We start from the raw sequence: 23,927 nt of genomic DNA, 5'->3' as shown, positions 1-23,927 counted from the left end.
CCTGCTCCCTAGAAAGGTGTAAAGACATGCAATGTACAGTAGTTAAATTGGAGTCTCATCCTGGTCACACAGAGAATTTTAAGGGTTGTAAAGATTTTTAAGTTTTCCAGCAGGAGATTTTTATACTGTTTCATCATCCCTTCTAAAAACTTTTCAGAGTGTCCTATAATTAAACTAAGTTCCATGGTTTAATTATAAGTTTGCAAGTCAAATATTTTCCATGACCATTTCAGAATTTGTTGTGTTTCATTAAATGTTTCTGGTTTTTATGTTGTGAAAGGGAGAGAATAATCTGCATCACAGTCATTCTTTAATATCTCTGTAAGTTCTCTTAGAACTTTCTTAGAATAAGATGTTTTTTCATCTCACCTGTTGTAGAAACAGCCAGGAATAGCTTTGTATTCTCATGTCTATAAATGAGGAAAGGATGGAATCCTGCAGATTGGACTTGCAGTGATAGTTACATCACCAAGCCATGATCAGAGTTGGAATGATGATTATTTCCTATTATAACTTAGTTTGGAATAGCCCACAGTAACTCCGTGGATTGTTTTACTTCAGGGAGTGCATTTTATGCCCTTTATGTTTAGAAGGTGCAGAGGGTTTTGGCACAGAGTGGACAGGATGCAGATGTAGGATTCTGAGTGGAAGCTGGAATGATTAAATAAGCATTAAGATGCAAAGATTCCCTTTAGTGGCAGAGAGGGTAGGCATTCTATGTCTTCAAGATGGTATGAATGAAGGAAATGTAGAATTTTCAGTACAAAAATTGGAGATTAGAGAGGAGCTTCATCTCGAAGTTAAGGATGGAGAATTTTCAAGCTGCACAGTAGAGAGGAGCTGTCATAAGGAGTAGCTAAATGTGTTTTATGTCCACATGTGCACATAAACTCATTTCATTTACATTCAGGTCTCCTTGTACCATTTTGGCAGCATGAATACTCCATAAAGGGCATGCAGATAAAATGGTGCTTTTCATGAGCTTTGCCTTTTGTTTTTACAGCTCAGGAGTATAAAAATGACTTGTCATAGATCAGAATCCTTGAGTAAAACATTATGTGCATCTCTGCAGTGGTTTTGGGCAGTGTAGTCCCTCAGTGCTGATCATCAGACAGCATGAGAGAAGACACCAATGGAAGGAAATAAAGAGAAACAAAGATTGGACAGTAGGTAAAATGGAATATATGTAAGCATTGGGGTGAGTCCACGTGGATGTGCTTTCAACAAGTGTGAGACAGATCAAGAACACTGCTCTGGAGTAATTTATTTGATTGAAATGCTTTAAGTTCTTTCTTCTTAAAGATTGTTTCCTTGCATGCCATTCTGATGAGATTATTACTTGCTTCTTTGCAGCAGAATTTTAACTTGTTTGTTGCTTTTGTTTCCAGGCACTTGGGGCACCGGCCTCAGTTCCACCCCTTGAAACACGGGTTTGATGAATGGTTTGGTTCCCCAAACTGCCATTTTGGACCTTATGATAACAGAGAGCTCCCCAACATCCCTGTGTATAGGGACTGGGAAATGATTGGCAGGTAATTCAGCTCCTTGCCTGGGGATGTTATTTTCTGGGCTCTCCCTGAGGCCAGGTTGGATGGGGCTTGGAGCAACCTGGTCTAGTGGAAGGTGACCCTGCCCATGACAGGAGTTCGGAAATGGATGGGCTTTAAGGTTCCTTCTAACCCAAACCATTCTTTGATTCCATGATTCTATGACTGATAAAGTTCTGAGTACCAAGTTGCATGTGGACCATGTAGGGATGTGGCTGCTCCTGAGTGCTGCCCTCCCAGAGCTGTTTGCTCATCCCCTTGCACCCTAAAAGCTTCCTGTGATGATTTCATTCCACTGCTCTTGGAAGCTGGTTCCATTCTGTACTGAAAGACCTCTTTGTTCCTTCTTTTCCTGTTTGGAATAACATTTTGCCTGTTTGCATAACACCATTCCATGTTCCAAGTCTGCAGTCTGTGCCCTTCTTGTCCATTCATTTTTGACCCCGGTATCGTCTTATTTCTCTGCTGTTATTCTCTTGTTCTGCTTCCAGGATTTCTCTGTCTCACTGGAAGTTGTCGTGTACTTCTCACAATTCTACTCACATTTCAAACAGCTCTCTATGATGGAGCACGAGATCTTTAATCATATTGCCCCTATTCCAACAGCTTAACAGTAAAAGGCCAGTACCTCAGGTTTGTCCAAAAACCTGAAGTCATCTTAATTTGGTTCGAGCTGTCACAGTTTGGTTCAGTGTCACTGCTTTCTCCCGTAAGAAAAGTTATGGTGACATATTTTTAATATCTGAAGTGAGTTTGCCGTATAGCAGCTGTGACTTATTTGTCACCTACTTACAAAGCAAATAAAGGGAAAAAAATCCTTTTTATGTTGTATATTCCTTAGGATTGATTTTTTGTCTCTCTGATTCATTTTATCTTAAGATACTACGACGATTTCAAAATTGATCTGAAGACGGGTGAAGCCAACTTGACTCAGCTCTACCTGCAGGTACTATTTTAATCCTGGTTTCTAAGCCACAGTGACTTTATGCTTCTTTTTTCAGAGAGATTTAGATTGTAGAGGATAAATTCATTTTTTTTGTTGTTTACAGGAAGCTCTCGATTTTATTAGCAAGCAGCAGGCCAGCCAGCAGCCCTTCTTTTTATACTGGGCAATTGATGCTACCCACGCTCCTGTTTATGCCTCCAAACAGTTCCTGGGCACCAGTCAGAGAGGACTGTAAGTCCTGCTTTTGTGGATGTTAGTTTTTTTGGGTTTTTTTAATTAATACTTCATGCCACAGAAACAGAAAACCTAAGCAGTGTTTGTTAGGTCCAAGTGTAAAGCTAATTTCTCAAAAGTGTAGTGTGTGTGTGCTGAAATGCATTATTTAGTAGCACTTTGCTTGGATTGTTCTTTAATAATTTTTGCATTAATCTGAAATTAAGATCATGTGACCAAAATGGGGGAGAGGGGGGAGTTTAAACTCCTTTGCCAGTTGTGTGAGGAATGAAATGCTGTATGTGGCACAGATGATTTTTAGAAGGCTGTTGTATGATTAGTGCCTCTTTTAAAAGCCCGTAAATCAGACCAGCAAGTAGAAAAATCCAATTTAGAGGAGGCAAAAAGCTCTGTGGACACTGTGAGCTTTGAGCACTGAGAGTTTCAAACCAAGAGGCAGTACTCTGTTATTATCTTCCAGTTTATGGCAAAGTAGGTTTGCCTATATTTATAAATTTTTTAGCTAAATTTATACCAGTTGCTGGTCTCTGTCCACGAGTGGCTCACACATGAACAAATTCTGACTCTTAATACCCCAGAGAGGTTGTTCTCTGCAGGTAAAAGGCAAGGTTTGCAGTGACAGCTGAAAACTTTGTTCTCTGATGCATAAGAGAAGGATTTCTGCAGCACAGGTGTAAGTTAAGTCCACTAAATGCATTTTTTGCTGCTTTTAATGTTTTGCATGCCCTTTTGGCTCAGGTATGGGGATGCTGTGAGAGAAATTGATGATAGCATTGGAAAAATCCTGAGACACCTCCAGCAGCTGGGGATCAGTGAGAACACCTTCGTGTTTTTCACCTCAGATAACGGGGCCGCTCTCATTTCAGCTCCCAAACAAGGTGAGTCTGAGGTGAACAAACCTGGGCTGGAGTTGAGAAATCAATTAAATCTTCATGTCTGAGGGGGAAAAACACCTGTACGTGGGGTTCTCCTTTATGCAGCTGGGAGAAGCCTCAGAATTCAGAGTATTTATGCTTAGAATAACTTGTGTTCATTACTTGTGCTCATTGTTGGAGGGGATATCCCTGTTTAAATGGACTTTCTCCAGCCCTGATGTTGCCATTACCTGTGTGTGTTTCCACTCAGGGAGTGACTATTTTGTAATTTAGGACCAGGCCCACTGACTTAGCAGAGTGTTAACTCCTGCTCTGCCAAATGCATATTTGAGCTTTCTGAGTAATTACAGAGAGTTCAAGAGTCCCTCATTCTTTACCTCTCATGAAAGATATTAAGAAGAAAAACTATTTTTGGTACTTCACAAGTTTTTCTTTTGTTTAAGTGGTTGTTTCTCTGAAACAGATCATTGCAAATTGATTTTCTAACCCACTCTCTCCTATTTGGAGGCAGGATGTCTTGTGGTTGTTGGACCACAGAGCAGAGAGTATCCTGAATTCTGATTTCAGCTCAACCACTGTGTTTGACTTTGGGTGACCTGGAATCAGTGATGAAATCTCCCTGTTTGTTCCTTGGCAAGTTGAGCTCCAAGGTTGGGTTAAAACCCCAGATATTCCTGAAAAGCCCTTGTCATCACTAAGAGTGAACATCCAGGGAATTCAGGATTATTTTTCTCACTCTTGTACCTTCATCTAATACTGCTCTGATATTTTAAAATTTAAAATCATTATGACAAAATACCGTTTCTGCCTGAAAGTGGTAGATCTCCTTTAGTTACAGACAGCAGTTAACACCCTTAAAGGGAAGGAAAACCAGCAAGTTATTTCCTGTTTGTTTGGGTTTTGTTTTTTTATTTTGGTTTTTGATAGCAAGGTGTGTTTAACTGTCACTTTCTCCCTGTGCTGAAAAGAGAGTCCTAAAATTTCATCACAAATGGATATTGAAAAAAAAAACCAAACTACTAAAAACCAAGAAAATAATAACAAAAACCCAACTCTGGACATGTTATTTGAAGAAGCATTCATGCAGAAATGAAAATTCATTTAAACCCAGCCTAACTGAGTGTCCCATTTGGAATACTGGTATTCTGTGGGAGTTATGGATTCTTTTCTCTGTCTAGGAGGAAGCAATGGGCCTTTTCTGTGTGGCAAACAAACCACCTTTGAGGGTGGCATGAGAGAGCCGGCAATTGCTTGGTGGCCTGGCCATATCCCTGCAGGAGGGGTGAGTATCTGCTTTGAACGGTTCTCAGCAGCCTTAGGTGGACTTCCTGAGTTCAGTGGGCTTTGCTTCATACTTTTAACATGCCCAATGTGTCAGTCCGGATGTTTATGTAAATAAGGAGTTGATGCTGCCCCAGAAAACAGTGCCATTTTTGTTATTAGTGCAAATTTGCATCTACAGTGTCTGTGATCAACACCCAACCAGGGTCTGGGCTTGTTTTCCTGCTCTATTTAAACCCTTTACTCTTTCAGACCACAATATTTTTTATATGTTTGAACAAATTGGAGTATAAAGACACATTGCTAATGCGTGTGCCATTCCAGAGCAGGAGTATGTTACTCACATTCTCCATGCCCTGAGATACCAATGATTTGACCCTCACAGCTCTCACTTTGGTGTTTAATAAAAGTTCCATTCAGGGAGGTTTAGCCACCAGATTATTGCACTTCCCTGCCTGTACACAAATGCAGATATGATCACTTCAAAACAACCCTCCAGTGGCACTGCCAGCCCCTCTTGTCCCAGCTCTCATTATAGAAGGATGCAATCAATCCTGCTGCAGGCCGGGTTCACAGCAATAACACAGCTCCCTCCCCTTTGTGAGCATCTCTCATCCCTGAAGAAAGTGATACTTCATTAACTGGCCACCGTGCTTAAGCCTGCAAACTATTCATAAATAAAACATTCTTCTAAGTTGCATTCCATTTGGGGGGATTTAATTGAGTCAGGATAATGATAATTTATTGTTTACATTTAAGAGGGACCAACAGGCAGTTCAGATCTGCAGCTGAGGCAGGGGTATAGTTTGGTTTCATCATTTGCAAAGAGTTCACCAAACCTACTAAGGATGGTTTATTATTTTTCTAATTTGAAATGAAAACAGTCTTTTTGTTTAAATTTAAACATTTCCATAACGCCTTTGCAAGCCAAGTACAACAGCCCTGGGCTAGCAAAGGAGAACATGAAACTGCAGCTGACTGTTTGGTTTTCTGGGTCCAAACTAAATAATGTGCTAAAAGTAAACATGCATTATAAATGGGGACAAGAAAATACCCACATTTAAAAATTCTTTCCATTGTAGTAACTCTGAGGATAATTAAGAACAGGAGTAGAGAGATCCTTATGCCTGCTTCTTTTCTGCCTGGGCCTGGCTGGGACCCCTCTCACAGGTAGTTTTTGGCATGTGGCACAGGGGGGAAGCTCCAAATGTTCTTAGTGGCCTGGGGTGATGCATGGCTTCTTGCCTGAGGCCATGCTTGGAGCTGCTGCTTGAATTCCTGGGAGTTGAACTCCTGCATTGCTGGGCAGAGTTGAGGTGTTTGCAGGGTGGGCTGAGAGAGTGATCTGGAGAGTGTGCCTGGAGCTCACTGCGGCAGGGATGCACCCCAAATCCCTCCTCCACCATGCTGACATCACCTTTAAGCATGTGCTTAGCTTTAAATCCTTATTATCCCAGTCTCCAGTTCAGGATGCTTCCTGCCAGGTGTGTGCATGGGCTCCCAGGTGTCCTCTTGGACTCTGTGTCCTTGCAAAGCCAGTTCTGGTCTCTGGCCCTGTCCCCGGGGACAGAGTTAAACCCTGTGTGATGCTACTGCTCAGTAAATATGTGATAGATACTTATGTGTGTTTTCTGCTTGTGTTCTTGCCATCGAGGCTCCAGCCTGGTCCCCTCAGCAGCACTGACCAAAGGTGAGAGGTTTGGCTTTGCTTGTGTATGATACAGCTCACAATGGCACTCACTGCTCCAAAAGTGCCTCTCTCACTCACAAAGTGAAGAGACACATGTTTGGTAGTACATTTTTGGCATCTTTCCCGTGTCCTGCAAAATCTGTAGCTTCAACATCCTCTTGACTGTGAGTTTTACTTCCTCAGCCTAAGACCTGTGCACCCCAAGTAGTGGTAAAATGTGGTAAAATTCCTTCGAAGTCTCTTACTGCTCTTTCTTTTCCAAAGAGTTGAAGGAAACAAAGGCTAGAGAGACATGAACTTCAGCACAAAGCTGGATCTACTCCTCCTTCCTGCATTGGGTTTGCTCCCTGTACAGTGGTTGTTCCTTTCCAGCCCTGGACCTTTTGAGGAGCAGGAAGAGGGCTAGGAGTCATTTCAACAGGAATAACTAGAGCCAGAAGAGGAGGGCTTATGTCTCTGGCCAGTGAAATCCAGTTGCTGGGTGGAAGGCTTATTCCACTGATGGGAAGGTTCTGGGAAGACCTCATTGTGGCCTTCCACTGCCTTAAGGGAGCTTATATAAAGGAGGGAGAGGGACTTTTTATGTGATCAGATGGGATATTGGGAAGAAATTCTTCCCTGTGAGGGTGGTGGGGCCCTGACACAGGTTGGCCAGAGGAGCTGTGGCTGCCCCATCCCTGGAAGTGTCCAAGGCCAGGTTGGACGGGGCTTGGAGCAACCTGGGCTAGTGGAAGGTGTCCCTGTCCATGGCAGGGGGTGGAGCGAGATGGGCTTTGAGGTCCCTTCCAACCCAAACCATTCCATGATTTTATCTGGCAGTTTATTAATAATCTTATTGGTTTTGTTTTTATTAAAGCGTGCATGTGGGTGCTTAAATAAAGGAGCACCTTTTGATTTAAACAAAAGAAGTGAAGTGACAGGACTGTGAGCACCTGACAGGATATGGATAGAGGTTGGGATAATTGGTGCAGTTGGCTGATTTGCAGGTTTTTGGAGGAGGGAGATGCCTCGGGAATGCATGTTGCTCTTGGCATCAACATTCAGTGAATTCTGGTCCCCCATCAGGAATATTTATTCACACACAAACAGCCTTTCTGCAGTTTCCTCCTTGGCTATGTTTTCCAGGTGAATTCACAACAAATCAGCATTTCAACATTCCCCATACCATATCTGCCTTCTGGAAGGATCCAGCTGGAAAAAAAAAAAATCATATTCTGTTGGTATTTGAATCCTCCTCCTCTCTCCCCTTGCCCTCCTCCCCTTCCTCTCTCGTGCCTGCTTCCTGAAGGAGAAAAGAACATATCAACCCAAAGACAGCATTGCAACCTTTTCTTCCCTATCTCCCATGGGGCGCAAATTGAAATTGAATTAGACAGGGATATCAGGTCTGCTCGCTGTGATAACTGTAAAAGGATTTTATTTAAAAACACCCTGACATTTGTTCACCCAGTTTCAAATATTTAGCTTTCCTCCTTTCCATTCCTGGCGGGGGCGACTTTATTAATTGTCGCCTTTGATTCAGAGTTAAAGCTTGAAAGCTCTGATAACAGCACTGGGGACTATTTCTTCCAGCAACGTGGCCCACAGCAAAAGGATTTCATTTTCTTAAAGACGTTATGTGTATACTGAGAGTTTATTAAAAAGAAGGGGGGGAAAGAGGGGGGAAAAAATCCGTTTTTACATCCGTAATACCAGCTGTTCCTCACTGATACGAGCAATATCTGATCTCCTTCATTTTTATATATTATTTATTTTCTCTGGGCTGTTGCCCTCTCTGGATTTTTCTTTTTCTTTTCTTTTAAATAAATAAATAAATAAATAAATAAATGGGAAAGGCAGCTAGAATGAAAGAGCACTGTTGACAGGAGAAAAATAGTTTTTTTTTATTTTTTTCTCTGAAAATACTTCAAAGTTTTATATAAATATTAACCTTTTTTTTTTTCCTTTTCCCTTCTTCAATGTGGTGCTGCAGAGCACAGATAAATCCAAGTGGCTGTGGCATGGGCATTTAATTTCCTTAAGAAGTTTTCTCTGCTTCACGGAAAAAATGTTGTCTGAGACCAGAAATGTAATTGGATGATTAAAGAGAGTCATCTACATCTGGTGCTGGTTAATAAGGGCCAGGACAAGGAGACCATGGTGGCCCCACAGGATTGTCCCCACGCGCTGTATAAATTAGGGGATATTAGAGGCACGAGCCTCAGGTCAGCGATTGCCTCTTATCAAAAGATTGAGGCGAGAGAACGGGGCCACAACAAGGAAAGGGACTTTTGGATTTGATTTATGAATTGTGAGAGGTCTAATTACAAAAAGGCTCAGACTCCTGACGTGGCACTTGGGAGGGAGCACGCGGGGGCCAGATCTGCTCTTCAGTAGAGCCTGAGCTCTGCGAATGGTGGTGTGCTGGTCCTGCCACTCTCCCATGGCACTCCTGGTGGGAATTAGCCAGTGGATGAGCCTACGAGGGATTGAACACCTCTGCTGAGATGCTGAGAGCTTGTAATCCCTTGACTTCAGCATTCCCAGCACCCCAGGGGGATGACCATCTCTGTGAGAAGTTGGGCTGTTCAGCCTTGGGAAGAGACTGAGAAGGGACCTCATCCATGTTCGTCAGTGTCTGCAGGGAGGGGTCACAGGATGGACCAGGTCCTGCTCCAGGGTGCCCAGCAATGGAACAAGAGGCAACGGGCACAAACTGATACCAGGGCGTTCCACCTGAATATGAGGAAGAACTTCCTTCCTTTGCAGGAACAGATTGCCCAGAGAGGATGTGGAGTCTCCTTCAGGAGATATTCCAGAACCATCTGGACACAATCCTGTGCCATGTGCTCTGGGTTGACCCTGCTGGAGTAGGGAGGTTGGACCAGATGACCCACTGTGATCCTTTCTAGTGTCACCCCTTCTGGGATCCTGTGGCTGAGCTGATGGTTTGGATTTTGGGTTTGGTACATTGTTTTTTAATGTCAGTCATTGCTGAGTTTACCAGAGACTGTGCCAGGGGACAGTCCATGGAGCACAGAACACTGTTCTAGCTCATCCTGTGGGTGACAGGGTTACCCCATGAAGAGCTTGATTCTCTTTCCTTCTCCACAGTTGAAGATCCCCAGCCTTTTTTCCATGCAGAGAAGGAACTTCATGTATACACCTACTTTTTGTGAGGGATTTATGGGCTTACAGAATCATAGACTGGAACCATCAACAGTTTGGGTTGGAAAGGACCTTAAAGCTCATCCAGTTCCACCCCCTGCAATGAGCAGGGACACCTTCCACTAGACCAGGTTGCTCCAAGCCCCATCCAGCCCGAAGTGGAACACTTCCAGGGATGGGGACTCCACCACTTCCCTTTTATTTGTCATTTCTTACAAGGATAGGCTGAGCATGACCTTTTCCAGGCTGCTCCAGCAGTGTGCAGGAATAAATCCTGAACTCAAATGCCCAAGACCTGTTGATCTTGGTCATCTGATCCAACTGCTTTCCCCAGCAAGGATTTCCATGGCCAGGCTTCCTCTTGTGCTTCGAGCTTTGCACTTTGTTTCCTCTCAAGGAATTGTGGCAGAGTCTCACATACCGCTTTAATATGAGGTGTTCCTGCCAACACCTTTTGATGAATGAAAGCCATTAAAAATTGAAATTACTGTAATCAAGTAATGTGATATTGTAATGTTAAACTTGTAATTAGGCCCCTGCATGTTGCTTTCTGCAGTTCCTTTTTTTAAACTTCTTAATTCTTCCTTTGTGTTCAGTTTTCAGCCCAGTCTCTTAATACAGTGTTTAGTCCCACGAAAAATAGCATTTTTCCTTTATTTTTTTTTCCTCTAGAGCCAGTATCTCACAAACACTCATTTATCATGTTATCATTTGTTGTATTTAAATAATTGGTGTCAGCTAACAGGCTGTTTGTGAGTAGAAGGATTCAGATAGTCCCAACATTGTACTGTTGGGATTGGACTTGGATTTCAGTCAGAAAGTGCTGCTGTCCTTACAGATGTGGGCTTGTACCTGATGGTTTCGTGTTTTCCAACAAGTGATAGAGCTGAAAATGCTCTTTTCATGTCACATCTTGTGCTGGTGCATTCTGGTGCTTTTGATTTGAATGTATCTGCTTTAATTTAGTATGTCACTGACTAATTAAATATCCTCCAACAGATCCTCCAAGCAGGGTGGGAGCAAAGATTCGGAAAGAATCAGTCAGAACAGACTTTTAGGGTTTTAAAATATAAATAATTAAGAGCAGAGAGATAAGTATGGCTTCCAAGTAAGGAAAAAGGAAAAAAAAAAAAAGACAAGAAAAAAAAGAAAAGCAGCTTAAACATCTCCATTGGAGCCAAACCCAGATGTTTTTCTCCCTTATTAAAATATGGACTAAAAATACCACAACTTTACAGTTCTTGAATTGTTGGAAATGGTTTGCAGATGAAGTCATCAGGCTCTTTTTGTTATTATCCATCTATCCCTGTGCTTTCTGGGAACTCTCTCAGGGTATTCTGGACTTCAGAGATGACCTGGAGAAGGGAACAAATCAAGGCCTATTTTTTTTCTTGGTGTAAGTGCTGATTTTTCAATCCACAAATGAGTTGGAATTTGCTAAATTAAGTTGAACTCTGCAACAACACGCTCCTGTAAAAGTGAGAAGAAAGAGAGGAAAATGGAAAAAAATGAATCAAAATGCAAATTCTCCCTGGAAGTGGAGAAATAGGAATCATGTCCTTTCCTTTATATTTTAAGAGGAGCTTTGCTGGTGATGGCAGCACTGTAAAGGGAGAGATTTTCAGGAAGCTTTGGTGGGAACCTGTTTCCTTATGGATTTTTATGAAGGGCTCTTTGCAAATGTGTTTCTGCTGATTTATTTTTCCAGGTCAGCCATCAGCTGGGCAATGTGATGGATCTGTTCACCACCAGCCTCTCCCTGGCGGGTCTCCAGCCTCCCAGTGACAGACAGATTGATGGCATCGACCTTTTACCTGTCATGTTACAGGGCAAACTAATTGACAGGTTAGTCGTGAGCCCAGAGCTCCCTGCCTTGCATCCCAGCTGAAGGGATGCCAAATTGGAGGTTATTTTTTAAAACAAGCTCACAGATATCTTTTATAAACTGAATTGATGCATATTTGCCCCCCCTCAGTGAGGTGGGGCAGCACCAGAGCTTCACACTGTGCTAATTCTCTGCTGAGGTGGGATTTCCTGACGTGTGGCATGTTGCCATACAGTGGAGTCTGGGGACAGATGAAAATGTCACAGGGTTAGCAGGGATCCTTGGAACAACATATGGCAGGAGGGGAGATAAAAGCCTGAGAACTGTAGCCTGGGTAGGGGAGAATACATTATTTATTACTCGAAAAGCATCCCAGAGTGTGCTGGGTCCTTGTAGCCCCTGCTTGGGAGAGGTGGAGGTAAAGGCTGTGGGTGAGCTTCCAAAGTCCTGCTTCTGTGGATGCTTCTGAAGGGATAGATTTGGGTTAAAGACCTGGAATGTTTAGGGTGCTGTCAGCTGTTGGGTACAGGCACTGAGGTCTGGCAGCAAATATCCCTGCAACAAATGTTTTATTGGAAGTGTCAGAGGGCAAAAGAGGTCTTGTAGTTGTGATTTTGGTGAGGAATTTCGCAGCCTGGGAAATCTGAATGCAAACATACACTTTATGAGATAATAAGGAAACATATGCATGGAAGACATCTTTGGGCTCTTTTCCTTGTTGGATTTGAGCCTCTGTGCTTTCTGTACCTGTTAACAAGGGACATGCCTGCAGTGTTACTCAAGAGCTGCCACGAGCCTTGCAGGTTCCTCCTTGTCCCATCTTCTGGAAGTTTGTAAAACTTCCCTGTTTTTTTAAAGGGGAATTTCATTGCAGTCACCAACCCCTTGGTGCTCTTTGTGTTACAAATACACTCAGAGCACATCACGGCTTTTTTTCTTTTTTTTTTTTTTCTTTCCCCCTAGACCTGACCAAACCACAGTTTCCACAGCCCCCAAAAACTTTCCAGGAGATGCAGTTGTTGTGTTCTTTCAAGCTTAAAAACGAAAAAATGAACGGGGGAAAAAAAAGAAATCATTAATAGCAGACCATTGAGTACAAGCTGGAATCTTCTTTAAAAAAGGAAAAAGTATTTTTTAAAAAAGGAAAAGCCTAAATGCTTCAGTCAAAAAGGCACATAATAACTGGCCAAATAGTGAGAGTTTATGGCAAGGAAAAAAAGAGACTGGAGTACTCTGTGGCATTTTTTGGTGGTGGTGGCATGTTAGTGGCACTGGTTTAGATCAGGTGCTGCATTTGGCAGGTCTCTCCCTGCCTTTATTTCACCTTTCAGGTACATGTTAAGAATCAGGAATGGACTCTGCTGGCAGTACCTTTCCCTTCTTCCTGGTGACGGAGTTGTTTCCCCTTTGTTCCTGGTGACAGAGTTGCTTTCCCTTTGTTCCTGGTGACAAAGGCTCATTGTTTGTGCAAGAACCCACAGTGAGGCTATGATTTTAAAATAAAAGATCTAAGGCCACCCCTATCATTCAGACACAGATATTTAAATTTTACCTTGCATTTAGGGACAGTTTTTTCAAGGTGGCATCACCTGAGTAAGTAGTTTTTGCTGAGTGGTATCTCAGAAGGAAAGAAAAGATGTTTGTACCCCCTGACAGTGACAAACAGCTTTACCATCACACCCAAAACAACTAGAGGGAAGAGCTGCCCAAATCTGGTGTCCTTGTATGATGAGCTGCACCAACAAATCAACCCTCTCTCCTGCACATAGTCCATTTCAGTAAAATTCTGTGCTGTTTCCTCAAAAAAAACCAATTGTGTGTTGTTGGGGAAACCAAGAGGAACGTTTTTGGGATGCTCAGAGAAGTGCACAGGTGCACTGAATGAGATGCATTTCCCAGATGTATTTTTAATTAGTGAAACCTCTGGGAAAAAATGCAGTTTTAGCAGTATGTTTACATGCTGCAAAGTGAGGTTTGGGGGGGAAAAAATGGATAGGAGTTAAAGATACAGCATGTCTGGCTGCCAGGTTTTTCCATATGGAGTTTTTCTGAGATGTCATCCAGAACACACCAGCATCTGGTGTCCTCCCGGCCACCCTGCCTGGGTGACACTGACAGCTTGATGGCATAGCTGTGGAGTTCACTTGGTGCTGCTGGGAAGAGGAGACCGAGCATCCCAGAGCCTTTGAATCCCAGTTTCTCCCTCACACACACAGCACTTGTGAGTCATTTGATGTTTAAACCGACACGCTCTATAGGAAATACCAGGGGCTGATAGTTCAAGGATTAACAATCACTGGCAGCCAAGCTGGATAATGTTTCATTCTTGCACTGTGTGAGCTCTCAACTTGATGAACACTTTAAGAAATGTTAATTGAAAACCTTGCAGAGGAGACTATTAGGAGGCAGCCTGTTCCTGCCTGATATCCACGTCGGAAGTCAGACTGCATTAAGGTATTTGTCTCCCTTATCGGCCTGGTGTGGTGGTGTTTCTCATGCAGCTCTGCTCTCTTTCCCAGGCCCATATTCTATTATCGTGGCAACGAGATGATGGCGGTGAGAGTTGGGCTTTACAAAGCTCACTACTGGACCTGGAGCAACTCCTGGGAGGAGTATGGCAAGGTAACAGCACATGGACCTGCTCCCAGGTGTCACTGGTGCTCCTGGGGGCAAACAACCCTTTAAACAGTTTTAAGTTGGGGATATCACCAATTCATTTTCTTAAGGGCTACCAGATGCGCTGTGGAGGTTTAAATTGGATATTAGGAATTATTTCTTCCTTAAAGGGTTGTCCAGCTCTGGCACAGGGAGTCCCCATCCCTGGAGGGATTTAAAAGCCATGTGGATGTGGCACATGGGGACATGTTTAGTGGTGGCCTTGGCAGTGCTGAGGAATGGTTGGACTTGATGATCTTAAAGGGCTTTTCCTAAATAATTCTATGATCCTATGAAAATCTAAGGAGACAGGTGTCACACACCCCTCTCCTGAAGTCAGGGACAAGTAGAGGAAAATGGGCAAATTCCCAGTTCTCTGAAGGTGCTCCCTTTAACGCTCACTTAATCCCCCTTAATATTAAACTTCTTTCCCTGCTGAATTCTGAGCTTTCAGGTATCCCTTTGCAGTTGGACTTGCTGATCCCTCTGCGTCCCTTCAACTCGGGATATTCTGTGATTCTGTGAAAATCTGGAGGCCGATGCCACATGGATCACATGTCTTGCAGTTCCTAGGACAAAACACCTGGTGCCTTGAACTATTTAAATGGAACAGGGATGGGTTTTCTGGGTTTGTGGTGTTTTTTCCTTGAAAGGTGAAAGGAAAGCTGTAGGAAAGGCACAGTAGAAAGAGCAGTAAATTCCATGTGTTTCATCTACTATCAGCATTTTTGCAAGCCCCCATCACACAGTGCTTTACATTTTGTTAATTTTACTTATTTCCTGGCTGATCTCCTCACAATTAGATGTTAAGCACTATTATTTCTCTTTCTTTTTGTATCTTTCTTGCCTCAGACTTGGGTACTAAACTCTGGGGCATTTTCTAAGTGGCAGGTTCACACGTGTGCCTTGCTGATTATACTTTTAGACATGAACTCAGTGCATTAGGACACAGCTCTCAGCAAAATCCTGACAGCAGACTGGGACTGGGGAGGGATTGTTTGCATGATTTATTTTTTTATGCCTCTTTTTTTGAACTTATGGTAGGTCCTCAAGGCATCACAGGTGCAGAACTAAGTGCTGATGACATTTGTGGATATAAAAGTGCACGGATTCTTTTGCTGGGATGTCCTGGGGGTAGAGTGAAACGTCAGCTCCAAGGGAGTCATTTACATTCAGGGTTGTAAATATGTGTTTGTCTTCCTGAAGGCTGTAATGCTCCAGGAGTCAAAGTTTGTTTTACGGGGAGTAAGGAGGAAAGGAAAGTTGACTCTAGAAATATATTTTACGCTCTGTCTCAATGCTAATTCCACACAGATAAAATGAGATAATTTATTTGTCTAGTATGTGAGTAAAACCCATATATCTCAGTGGAGGATTTTCCCTGTGTGGGAGACACTGGGAGCTTGTATGTCCATGTGTTTGGGTGTAGGGATGGGCTCATGCTTTTCCCATGTGCATGGAAAATTCCCACATGAATTATTGCTCTCCATGGTGATAAAAGCACATACCCACACTTACATACACAGTTGGGGAATAAATAAACCCCTACATTGATCTCAACTTATTTCTGAATGTCTGTGTGGAGCAGTGATAATGGGGACTGGTTCCTCCTTCCAGAGGCTCTCCCATTGTGAGCAATGGCAGTCATGCAATTAAGGAATATTTATTTCCTTCCAAGTCTTTGTTTAACTACTGTCTGATAAAAGTCAGCAATTATCCCCTACATCAGAGAGACCATTACAAATTCACTCTCTTTCCTGCAGCTTGGATCACATGTGCTGGATGTGGGGAAAATTGGAGCACATTAGTGGCCAGACCAGCCATTAACAACATGCAGAGGAAGCTCAGGCTGAAATTTGTTCCAATTCTCCTCGTGTCCTCGAGCCATTAATTACAAGCCTTGCAAGTTTAAAAATAGAAATAAATCAGAATGCAGACCAGTTCTGAGCCTTCTTGGAGGAGTTTCTAAGCTCACCTTGTGATACAGTTGCCTCTTTCAGTGACTTCCCAGCTGTGTTAATACTGGACTCCAGAATCAAAAAAGCCAGTTTGTTTGCTAATTTAATTTGAAAAACATATTTAAATCCATGCACATCTGTGGCATTTGGAATTCTGACTATTTGATAAGTTTGATTTGCCATCTCAGCAGAACTTCAGCTAATGAGGCCTTGTTAATTGTATGATCTTTAGAGGCCCTTCCTCACTGCGATTCCAATGTGATGCTGTATTAAACTTCCAGATATGAAACTCTCTGTGTCTGAAGGTCCACACTCAGACCTGGAGTATTTGGTTGGCATGTCATCCGTTGGAAAGAGTTGGCCAGATGTAGCAGAACAGCTGCCTGCACATTTTTAAGAGGTTTGTTTTGTGGGTGGTTGAATATCTCATTATTTGGACAGATGCAAGGCCCAGTTTAGTGAAGCCTCCTTTCACTTTCAGAATCCCCTACGTAATTGACAGTGTGGGAAATCATCAATACAGAAAACTTGCCCTAGTTTTAATACACACTTGGTGCATTTTTGTTTGAATTTCAGATGAGATTATACCATTAAAGCAGCTAAACCCACATTTTCATGTTGATACTGGAAAATGGGAAACTGGTGCCTGTCCTGGGTCTGTCTAAGATGACTAGAATGAGCAAGGAAGGATGTGGCCAACTTTGGCCCCTCACCTGGAAAGCTGGGTTTGAATGGGGGGTAAGTTAGTTCAGCAATAAAGAATGTACACACAAATAAAAATGCACCAGGGAGACACAGCTTGCAGAAAGCAAAGCCTAGGAAAGCAGAACAGGGATCTGAAGGCTTCTCTCCATATGGCAGTTGGAATATTTACCCTGGAAACATCCCATGCAAGCAGTACACAGGTTTATAGTCATCCCAAAGTCCCCTGACAGTAACATGCCCTTACTGGTCTGCATCCTCTGCCTTATGGCCTGGGATTAGAACTTGTCATCTGACACAGAGATGAATTGTGCTCTTCTGTTCTTCCCGGTTTTTGCTTGTTTATTTTTTAACCCCCAAGCAATTTCTTTTTCTAGTCTGACTCCTGTCATAAAGTCTTGTAGTCTCTCTCAGTGCTGGAGGATACCTTGATGCTCTTTTCTGCTGGATTAACTGGATGTTTTGATTCTTGAAGGGATGGTCTCTTGAAAGCATAAAGGGAAGGCTCACTCAGCAGAAGCAAGTGGGAATAAGCACTTCATGGGACATTTTCCCTGTGGATTGCACAGGATGCTTATTTAGAGCTGTTTACCTGGCTTCCATCTGTATAGGTGCTCATGTTTACATAATTTGACATCTCTGACATTCAAGAGGTGATAAATGGGACAGAGAGAGATGAAAGGAAACCTGACTTGAAAAATGTGTTTGTATTTTTAAATAGTTTGGTAGAGGGAGAGAGATCTCCCTCCTGCACAGGGCTGAGTCCCTGTTGCTCTGACTGATGGGTATAAAGCTTTTCCATTTTTGTCCACCTTTCTTACAGCAAAAATCAGCAGTGATAAAAATAGCAGAAGGGAGAACTAAGGATAAACCTGGAGAGGTCCCTCGCATAGTGTAACACACAGGACTTTTACTGGAAATCACCTGTAAAATGCTGTTCTTGTTTGGAAGTAGGGGTCTGCAAGGGGCAAAACTGGATATTCTCTATAGATTTAACTGAGTAGGTAGCAAGTCCTCAGGAATCTACTAATTTCATGCTGTGTGGGGGAGGCAGGAGTAGGAGCTGCAAGAGAGAGGAAATTTCCTTTTCTCTGCCTGCCACCAAGAGTATCCAGCACAGAACAGTCCTTGTGCCCTCCAAGAGCACTGATGCAAGAAGGGGAAAAATAATTAAGAAAAGCATGTGGAAAAGGCCCTTTGGTTGTTGGAGAGTGGCTGATAACATCAACCTTTCTGCTGTCAGCTTGTTAGGAGTGTTCACTGAGTTTCCAGAGCGCTGCTGTGACTTTAAAGGATGGCTGTAGGTGCCTGCCAGCAGCTCCTATTGTTTTAATGCAAAATGCCAAAGGGGTTATTCCAGTCAGGCTGTCTGATTGCCCTTCTCCTCCACGTGAAGGGATCGATAAAGCCTTTTCTGCACAGGGGATGTGAAGTCAAGTAGAACCTCACAAATAATGACATTTCATTGTGGTCCTCTGAGCATATGAACCGGCCATCGATCGGGAGGCTTGTGAGCTGCCCATCTTCGGGGGCTGCCCATCTTCTGGGGGCTCTTCCAGCCACTTAACACATTAGAGGCAATTCTTGGTCCACAGTGTTGAAGCTTGGCAGTCACACTTTGAGATGTCTGCTCATCCTGAGCTCCACTTTAGGAGGATTTTGCTGGAAATCACCCAGGAAGGGAGAGCACCATTTACAGGTGCTGTGGCAAACAGCAAGAAACAACATTCCCAGCTTTCATTAACAGCTGTGCTTTTCTCCTTCCAATATTAACACGGTTTTGCTGCTCTGGGTTTTTTGTGGTGGAAGGAGGAGACATGAGCAGGAGACAGATCCAGATTTGTGCGGCACTATCCAAATCCGCGGCCGCCTGTCAAGTCGGAGCGATCTGGGCTGGAGCCAGGGTGAGGAATTGCCAGAGGGCTCACGTTAACACAAGTGGTGATTCCATCTCTTGGCCCAGAGCCCAAACTGGCAACCGGCTGTGTTTGTCTCATGTCTATATTGACACAGCATCTGTGGTCCATTTGCTCTGGAAATTAGAGCATAAGCTGTGCAGCCAAGGGCTGCAGTGTCTTAGAAACAAGGAAACAATCTGGGTTACTTGATTGCTGGGAAGGACAGGAAGATGGGCTCTCTGGGAGGTTCATGTAATGGACAGAGAATGTTATGTTTTAATAATAATAATAATAATAATAATAATAACTTCTGTTGGAATTTCTCCTACGACAAATAGTTTTACACAGTGGTGCAAAATGCTGTGTTAGAGCTAGTACAGAGCTGAGCTATGTCTGGTGCCATTTGATGCTCTTTTATGGGCTCCCTTAGAAAGCAGGAAATGTTCTAGACAGGGTCTTCTGTTTTGGCTTTCATGCTTTTGTGATGGAGGAGAAAAGCTCCAAGAGCTTACCTAAACACAGGCAGTGATCTTTCCACTGTGTTTGGTCAGCATTACCTGTGGACATGGAAATTACAGAATCACTGAGGTTGGAAAAGCCCTCCCAGACCATCAAGTCCAACCTGTGACTGATGCCCACCTTGTCACCCAGACCAGAGCACTGAGTGCCACGTCCAGTTGTTCCTTGGACACCTCCAGGGATGGAGACTCCATTTATTACCTTGGATAGTGAGCAGGATAAAATATTAGGAATGTGCTTTAAGTGGCTCTTGATCCCTGCATATTGTTATTAACAGTCTGACAATAAATAGCTTTAAGGGAGTGACAGGGGATGAAGGGGTGGCAGATCTGGGTTGTGTTATCCTGGTGGATAGGACAGGCTTAGGCACCTGTCGGCTCTTCTCTGACATGACATAGCTCCAGACATCACCAAACCTTCCAAGCAACCAGAAGCGTGGTCTAGGTGCTCCAGAATGTGGTTTGTCTTGCCCTTAAATAGTTCTCAAGTCTCAAGCAGATTTAATTTAGACTGATTTGCCCCGGGAAAGCAAAGCAATCCAGACTTGGGGATCCCAGGATTTTTAAGATGGTATAGGATTTCTTTCCATCCTGAGAATTGAAAATGCTTTGACTGACAAACAGAATGAGATAAAGGTGTGAAAGATAAGTTAAATATTCTTTTCTAGCAAAGGAACAGAGGACTGGTCTCCTCTGGCTGTATCTGTAGTGTGTTAGTTACTCTGATACAGGACAGTGCCTTGATCAAGGGTTTGAGGGTGTATTTTTATACATTTAATGTATAATATATATTTAATAAAATATAATATATATAAAATAAAATAATATATTTATATCATATTTTTGCTAATCTGTTGAGGAACAGGTAGAAAATCTTTGAAGCGCTCTCTGCAACTTGAATATTGGCTGTCACACGGTACATAAAAATAATAATAGTCCATTTTATTTGCAGAGATAAAGTTGAAATGCCTTAGAAATTTATAGGGTGGTTTCAGCCAATGTCATAAAAAGGTAGTTTTATTTATTGGAGTTTTATTTATTTATTTATTTTGATTTTCCGCTGCTTTTGAAGAGGGCATTGAGTGCTTAAATTAGAAGGACAGACAGCTTTTGGCTGGTACCGTCAGGCAAATTGTACTTTCTTTCCTGGGAATCTCTGGGACTGTAGCCTGGGCTGTGTTCTGGAGTCCAGACTACAAAGAATTTATAGGAAACAAAAGCTAAAATGTAAACAGAGCAATGTCTAAACAAAGACCCAAGAGACTAAAATCTTCTTTCAAACCGAAGCGTTTGCAGCCGAGGAGCATTGTACCAATTAGCAGGCTCTTAATTAAATTGCTTGTTTGATTTGCATCCAAATTATAATTTGGATGTTATAGAGGCTTTGATACCTTTTTATTAACTGGTCCTTTTATGGAAAAAAAACCACAAAAATCTATTTTCCCTGTGTGTTCCAGAGGCCTGTGGCGTCACAGGGTGGAAAGGTCAATCAGTTTTGTATCCATTTAAAGTCCATTATTGGTAGGGCCACTCCAACCTATCAAGCAACTCCCTTATTTTTCCAGTCAGTGATTCAGGAATCTATAGCTCTGTGCAGATAAATGGGATTTCATGGGCTTCTAAACTTCTTGCTTTATTGAAAAGCAGAATATTAACTGCTCCACTGACCAGCTGTCCATTAAAAACATGGGATATTTTTAGAAAATTGTTTGCCAATCAAATCCTACCAACATCTGTAGAGAGCCTTTTCAGTTTGTTTTATAAGCAAATGCTACAGCTGCTTTCCCACTTCCATTGAAAGATTCCCATTTACCTTCTCTCCATGTCTCTGTCCATGTCTCGGGGCATTTTGAGGGATTGTAAGGAACCCAGCGTGGGAGCTGGAATTGTAAAGCCCAGCTTTAACAAGTCCATTTGGGGCCAGTCCTTGCTGGGCTGGAGGGGCCCTGCTTTATTGGCTGCTCAGGGAAATTAGTGCTTTTGCATTTTTGGCTATTCCCAGGGTTTAAATGGGTTCTGGAGGCTGCAGGCCAGGGATTAGGGAGCTCACAACTGGCTAATAACAGGCTGGGCTTGGGGAGCAGTAGCCTAGCAAGGCTGGAAGGGCAGATGGAGGGAGCTGGAAACTCTGTCCCTCGGTGCCCAGTGAGCACTTAACCCCTTACTGCTCCCAGTTGCTTTCCCAGGGCAATCCCCAGGCCTCTCAGGGTGACTCGGTGTTCCTCCTGGGATTTTGTTTTTGATCAGAACTGCAAAGTGATCCAATCCTCTCTATTTCGAAGCCACAGGAACCAAAGAGAGAGGATAGTTTCCATGTGCAGAATTTTTATGATTAAATGGTTCCTCCTCTTTATCTTTTGTTTTGCCATTTCATTTCAATGAATATTTTACAGGGATTGTATTTTTATAAGACAAGAATGTACGAGGTGCTTCAGCTTTTATGTCAGTGCAACTCCACTTTGTCACCTTATTTTACCCCACCAGCTCAGAATCTGTTTTGCAGACTGAAGTGGACTCTTGGGTGTTTGTAGGTATTTTGGAACAAGGTGCTGGTGAAAGTGTTGTCACTGGAATCGATTTTGTTCCCTCTCCTGTGTCACCCTTGATGACTTCTCTGCCTTTTCCTGCAGGGCACTGATTTCTGTCCTGGGCAGAGTGTCTCTGGAGTGACAACACACACACAGGAGGAACACACTTACCTGCCACTGCTGTTCCACCTGGGAAGGGACCCTGGGGAGAAGTTCCCATTAAGGTGAGCAAGTTAATGAGCTTGTGAAAACCTAGCACTGTCAGTGTATAAAATTCATTTGCTTTGGTAGCTGGTTCTTGAAATGTGCTTAAAAAATGTCCCAGAAATCCGTTCTTGGAAATAATGGTATTCCTGCACACTTTTTCTCAGGAAAAAGGAACAAACCTTAGTTTTCAGGTGGTCAGGTTAGATGGGTGTGCATATGGACTTGTCATTCCGGTTGTTCTTGTTCCATGTCCTACAACCCCTCAGGGAGGAGGAAAACACACATTTTTGGACAGGACAGGACTGATGCAGCACAGCTGTGGAATAAAACAGAGGTGCTGCTGAGTGTGGGCCTTGGAGCTGTGATTCTTTGTGTATTTTGGGACTAGGGAAGAAACAACCAGGGATCTGTGGGACTAGAATCTCTGGAAGACAGGTGTGGTAACCTTCCAATCTCCCAGCCCAGTTAAAGGAGCTTCTCCAGAGGCTGTTTAACAGGAGGACTTTCTGCCCAATCCTGTTCCATCCGTGGGCTCTCCTGGCTGTCTGAATCCATTTTCCTCTAAGCCTCCTATTGTAATATTTATCTCCAGCACACACCATGCCCTGAGAGATTTCTGGAAGGATTTATGGAGTCCTCAGCCAGCACAGCCCACAAAGAAATCTGCCACCTCCAAAAAGGCTCCCAAGGTGTTCCCACCTCCCTCCTTCTTTTACCCTGTGGCAAAACCAGCTGCAAACGGGGACACCCAACCTCATCCCTCACCAGTGGCACTGACTGGGAGAGTGTGGGAATAGATAAAGAGAAAACTGGTGCTGCTGTGACTGCCTGCCCAGAAATGGGCTTGTGCAGCAGCTTGGACAGAGGGAGATGTTTTCTGAGCTGACAGGGCTGCAATTACTCAACTGTTTTAAATAATTGAGTGGACACGCTCGCTCCGTTCGTTTCAAAGGATCTGAGCCTGTGCTGGCCACTAAGTGTTTTCACCAGAGAGAGAAGGGGGGGGAATATTTCCACTTCACTCTCACTTAACAGAGCACTTTAGAGTTGCATCAGGCAGTGGATAAAGTTCTTTGGGAGCCCAACATTAGCTCTGCTTTCCACTGCATTCCAGCACTAATGAATAAAGCAAATCTGCAGCTCCTGGGTTGTAAATACAGCTCAGTGAAAGGACACTGGGTTGGGATTCCAGATGGGACCATGGCCTGGGCAGTTTGACAACTATTTTATTTCACATGGACCTGGAGTGACAGGACAAGGGGGAATGATTCCCACTGCCAGAGGGCAGGGCTAGATGGGCTATTGGGAGGAAATTCTTCCTGTGAGGGTGTCGATGCCCTGGCACAGGTTGCCCAGAGAAGCTGTGACTGCCCCATCCCTGGAATTGTCCAAGGCCAGGTTGGATGGGGCTTGGAGCAACATGGGATAGTGGAAGGTGTCCCTGCCCATGGCAGAGGGTGGGACTGGATGGGCTTTGAGGTCCTTTCCAACCCGAACCATTCCATGATTCTGTGATTTTATATTAGGAAGATGAGTGGATAAAAATGACCTCTTTTTCCAAAAATCAAATAAGTGGGTAGTACTCTCTGAACTGTAGTTTGCCTACTGTGTTTGTCACCTGTGTCACCTGCTCCAGGTGACCCTTGCCTGCACAGGGGGGGTTGGACTGGGTGACCTCCAGAGGTCCCTTCCAACCCTAAATATTCTGTGATTCTGTGATACTGTTTGTGTTTATCTCTGGATTTGAGGCAGAGGAGCTCTTCCCTAAGAGGTGTTGGCAGCACACCTGCTTCCCTGTTCTTTAGCTGTTCCTTCCCACCCCCATGGATTGAGCATTGAAATAAATCCCAGTGTTACATCTGCAATCACTTCTCGTACGGTTCCATTGATTTTTTTGGACATTCACAAGCTGTTGT

The 23,927-nt window shown here is 43.4% G+C and overlaps 1 protein-coding gene across 2 annotated transcripts in view; it reads left to right on the top strand.

Annotated features, from left to right (window-relative positions):
- Positions 1–23,927, top strand: part of GALNS (galactosamine (N-acetyl)-6-sulfatase) — a 44,389-nt gene that overhangs the window by 6,447 nt on the left and 14,015 nt on the right. Inside the window, exons 2-10 of one of the 2 annotated variants that reach the window (XM_017816299.1) lie at positions 1,004–1,170; positions 1,389–1,532; positions 2,427–2,493; positions 2,597–2,724; positions 3,466–3,605; positions 4,781–4,884; positions 11,429–11,565; positions 14,065–14,167; positions 21,907–22,028. In XM_017816299.1, the coding sequence (XP_017671788.1) occupies positions 1,133–1,170; positions 1,389–1,532; positions 2,427–2,493; positions 2,597–2,724; positions 3,466–3,605; positions 4,781–4,884; positions 11,429–11,565; positions 14,065–14,167; positions 21,907–22,028 (983 nt within the window). In that variant the 5' untranslated portion in view covers positions 1,004–1,132. The remainder of the gene's footprint in view (positions 1–1,003; positions 1,171–1,388; positions 1,533–2,426; positions 2,494–2,596; positions 2,725–3,465; positions 3,606–4,780; positions 4,885–11,428; positions 11,566–14,064; positions 14,168–21,906; positions 22,029–23,927) is intronic. The other variant, XM_017816298.1, reaches the window with a different exon arrangement.

This window comes from Lepidothrix coronata, unplaced genomic scaffold, assembly GCF_001604755.1.
Source record: "Lepidothrix coronata isolate B3197 unplaced genomic scaffold, Lepidothrix_coronata-1.0 Scaffold54, whole genome shotgun sequence".
NCBI classification, from domain to species: Eukaryota; Metazoa; Chordata; class Aves; order Passeriformes; family Pipridae; genus Lepidothrix; species Lepidothrix coronata.
This window is presented reverse-complemented; position numbering and strand designations above follow the sequence as displayed.